Here is a 3,407-nt window from a genome sequence, read left to right as displayed (position 1 = left end):
CGGTGTACCTGTGCGTGTGTGCATGTACTCCGGTCGCCTGCGCAGGTCGCGTCAGTTGTTATCACGTTGTCGCCGTCGGTTGTCACCGCGTCGTGTAGTGATATCGTATTGGCACGTGTATCAAAAATTCAATTCGCAAAAATGGCACCAACCGATTATACTAAAAAAGTCCTTGAAGATTTTATTGCTATATATATAAAATGAATCCATGCCTTTGGCAAGTCAAAAACAAGGACTACCATGATCGTGACAAAAAAGAAGCTGCTTATAAATTGCTCATAGAAAAACTTGGAGAAATTGAGCCGGATGCTAACAAAACAGCAGTTGTGCGAAAAATTAATAATTTGAGAAGCAATGTCAGAAAAGAAAAGAAGAGGTATGAACAATCGTTGAAGTCTGGGGCATCTGCTGATGATGTGTATCATGTAAAATTGTGGTACTACGATTTATTTGATTTCTTGCATGATCAAATATCACCCAGGGAATCTTCATCCAACTTGGATAGTGACGAAGATAGTTGTGAGGTTGGTAAATTTTTTTACATAAAAGTTTTTATTTAAGCAAATCTACAAAGTATAAAACCAAAATAAAAACTAAATATTTAATTATAATATATATAATATTTTTAATTTAAATTTAAATTATATATAATATGGTACTGTAAATAGGAAATATGTAATAGGCATACTTGTTAAATATTTAAATATAAGTATTTAAATACTTTTGAATAATATATATTATATTATATACCTATTATATAATATATAAATAAATATTTATTTAAGTAAATATTTTAATACTTTTTAACTGAAGTATTTAATACCTATTTTAAATATGTTTAACAAGATTGGAACACATTACTATTTACTCCACTCGTTCAATAATAATAACAATTATAATAATAATAATAATAATAATAGTAATAATTAAAAGCAAAACAATTAAATATAATAATAATAGTAAGCATAATTTAAGTAACATAACTATCTTGCCATGGTACTGTTCCCTCTTGATTAAAATTCATAAAATGTTCTCGGACAATCTTCGCGGTGTTCAAAGTATTTCCCGGGTTCCTTCTTTCCAAGTTTTCCATTTCCATTCTGTGTATTATATCCTTCAGAAATTATATTCCCATTCTCCGAACTTTCTCGATAGAAACATTCTTGAGGTGCATAAGATCTTTTTGAGCGTTCAATTAAAAAGTTATGTAATACACAAGAAGCTTTAACTACTTTATCGATAGTTTCGGGTTCTAAATTTATATGAGTATAAAATATCCGAAATCGTGATGCTATTATTCCAAAAGCGTTTTCTACTACGCGTCTGGCGCGAGATAATCTGTAATTTAGAATTTTTCTTTCATGCGATGTTAAATCGGCCTGCCGAAACGGTTTTATCATGTCGGGGCGTAATGGAAACGCATCGTCTGCCACAAATACATATGGCAAAGTTCGGTTGGTTCCTGTTAACGTTTCACTGCTTGGTATATGTAATTCACCATTTTCTAATTTTTCAAAAAATTTAGTATTTTGTAATACCCCTCCATCAGACATTCTACCATTCATGCCAACATCGATGTACATGAATTGATATTTTGCATTAACAATTGCCATAAGAACTAGACTATGATGTCCTTTATAATTAAAATAATACGATCCACTATTAGCCGGTGGAACAATCGCTATGTGCTTCCCATCTATTGAATCCAGACAATGAGGGAAGTTCCATCTTTCTTCATACATCTTTGCTACGCTTTTCCATTCTTCTTCAGATGTAGGAAACTGAAATAAAAGAAAACAGCTATTATCTTATTTGTCCTAGCATAAAAACTAGCTTGTAAAATAAATTAACACAGTTTGTTTTTAGGGACATTTAGATCAACAAAATTCACCTAACGGTGAAACAGTTAACAGTGAAACAACTAATAATAACGAGGTCCAATCAAGATCATCAAATAATTATTCATCACGCCCACCAAAACCGGATAAAGCAAAAAGAAAAGATGAATCCATAACACATGAATTATTAGAATCTGTACGAGATCATTTTAAACGTCCTCGTGAAAAAACAGAAGACCGCTGTGATGTTATTGCCAAAAATATTGCGATGAAACTGAGGGCTTTAGATGCAACTAACCTGTGTGTCGTAGAAAAGCTTATAAATGATCTACTGTTTGAAGCAGAAATAGGACACCTCACACCCGATCACGCCTATATTAACATGAGAGATAATTTGAGGCAACATCAACGAAGCTATGTTCCTGCTCAGCAATATCAACAACAGGTTCATTATCAATCATCTCCTATTTTCAATGAGTCATATGCCCCAAGTTTTGTTTATTCAGGAAGTCCTAGCCCACCTTGTTTTCCTTTACAGTCTGGTCAACATTCACAGCATAGATCTCAATTATTACCACCTAGCCATATAAACAACAGTCAACAAGCCGATACCTACTCTATAGAAATGCAAACACCTACAATTCAAGTCTATCACGATGAAACAGCGGCACTACCATCGAATCCAGGTTCTACAGCGACATTTATCAATAATTTCAACCCTGATTTGGTATAATTTGTACAGTTAGGTTTTTGTTTTTATTTTAATTTTTTTTGTTAATTTTCATATAATTTTATTATAATATCATAATATATATATTATAGAAAGTACTATAATAAATCAATAAGATTGTTTTAATTACTCACCTTCAGATAATTTCTTCTTAGAACTTGATACAAGGCCTGACATGTTTCACGAATAATTTTCCCGAGCGCTTGAGGTGAAATAGCTGATGAAAATTTAAGGTCCTCATAACTCCTGCCGGTAGCGAGGAACCTCAAAGTAACCGATAATCTTTCATGCGCAGAAATACTTTTTCTCATAACAGTGTCTTCTTTTTTTATCATAGGAGTCACCATTGAAAGTAATTCAAGGTATGTTTTTTCGTCCATTCTGAGATAGTTTTTAAAATCTTCAGGTTCAAATTTTAATTCATTTAATAAGTTTACATGACTATAAGTATCTCTTTTTAATAACCAATCCTTACACCACTTTTTTCGTTTCCTTTTCACTGGTTTTGTTTCTTTTTTTTTTCATAATTAACGCGAGAGCTAACAAAGCTAGTGCGTCCTCGTCCGATGCCATCATGAAAAAACTGAAGACCTCTCCGGTACACCGGAGACACGAACGACGTCTGGTATACCTGCACAGGCATGCCTGCGCAGGTATACCTCTCCGGTAGACCGTAACGTGTATGGCTGGCTTTAGTCGGCGACCCGACCCAATAAGTCCGGACATCGCCGACGGACGAACCACCATAACAGTCACGGGGAAATAGCGTACCAAACTGGAGCAGTACCGCGACTGGCGGTTTGGCGGGGGAGTATGACGCGGACCCGTGTGGCAGCCGT

General features: G+C 34.3%; 1 protein-coding gene across 1 annotated transcript; it reads left to right on the top strand.

The window, feature by feature from the left end:
- The first annotated feature begins 200 nt into the window (after nucleotides 1–200).
- Nucleotides 201–2,571, top strand: LOC112681450. Its single transcript, XM_025551700.1, has 2 exons — nucleotides 201–524; nucleotides 1,867–2,571. Exons 1-2 carry the CDS (start codon nucleotides 201–203, stop codon nucleotides 2,569–2,571), a joined length of 1,029 nt encoding a protein of 342 aa, XP_025407485.1.
- Nucleotides 2,572–3,407: the final 836 nt, after the last annotated feature.

The sequence above is a fragment of the Sipha flava genome, unplaced genomic scaffold (genome assembly GCF_003268045.1).
Source record: "Sipha flava isolate LNK unplaced genomic scaffold, YSA_version1 19138_pilon_pilon, whole genome shotgun sequence".
Classification (NCBI taxonomy): Eukaryota; Metazoa; Arthropoda; class Insecta; order Hemiptera; family Aphididae; genus Sipha; species Sipha flava.
The sequence above is the reverse complement of the archived record's forward strand: the minus strand, read 5'-3'. Positions and strand labels throughout refer to the sequence as shown.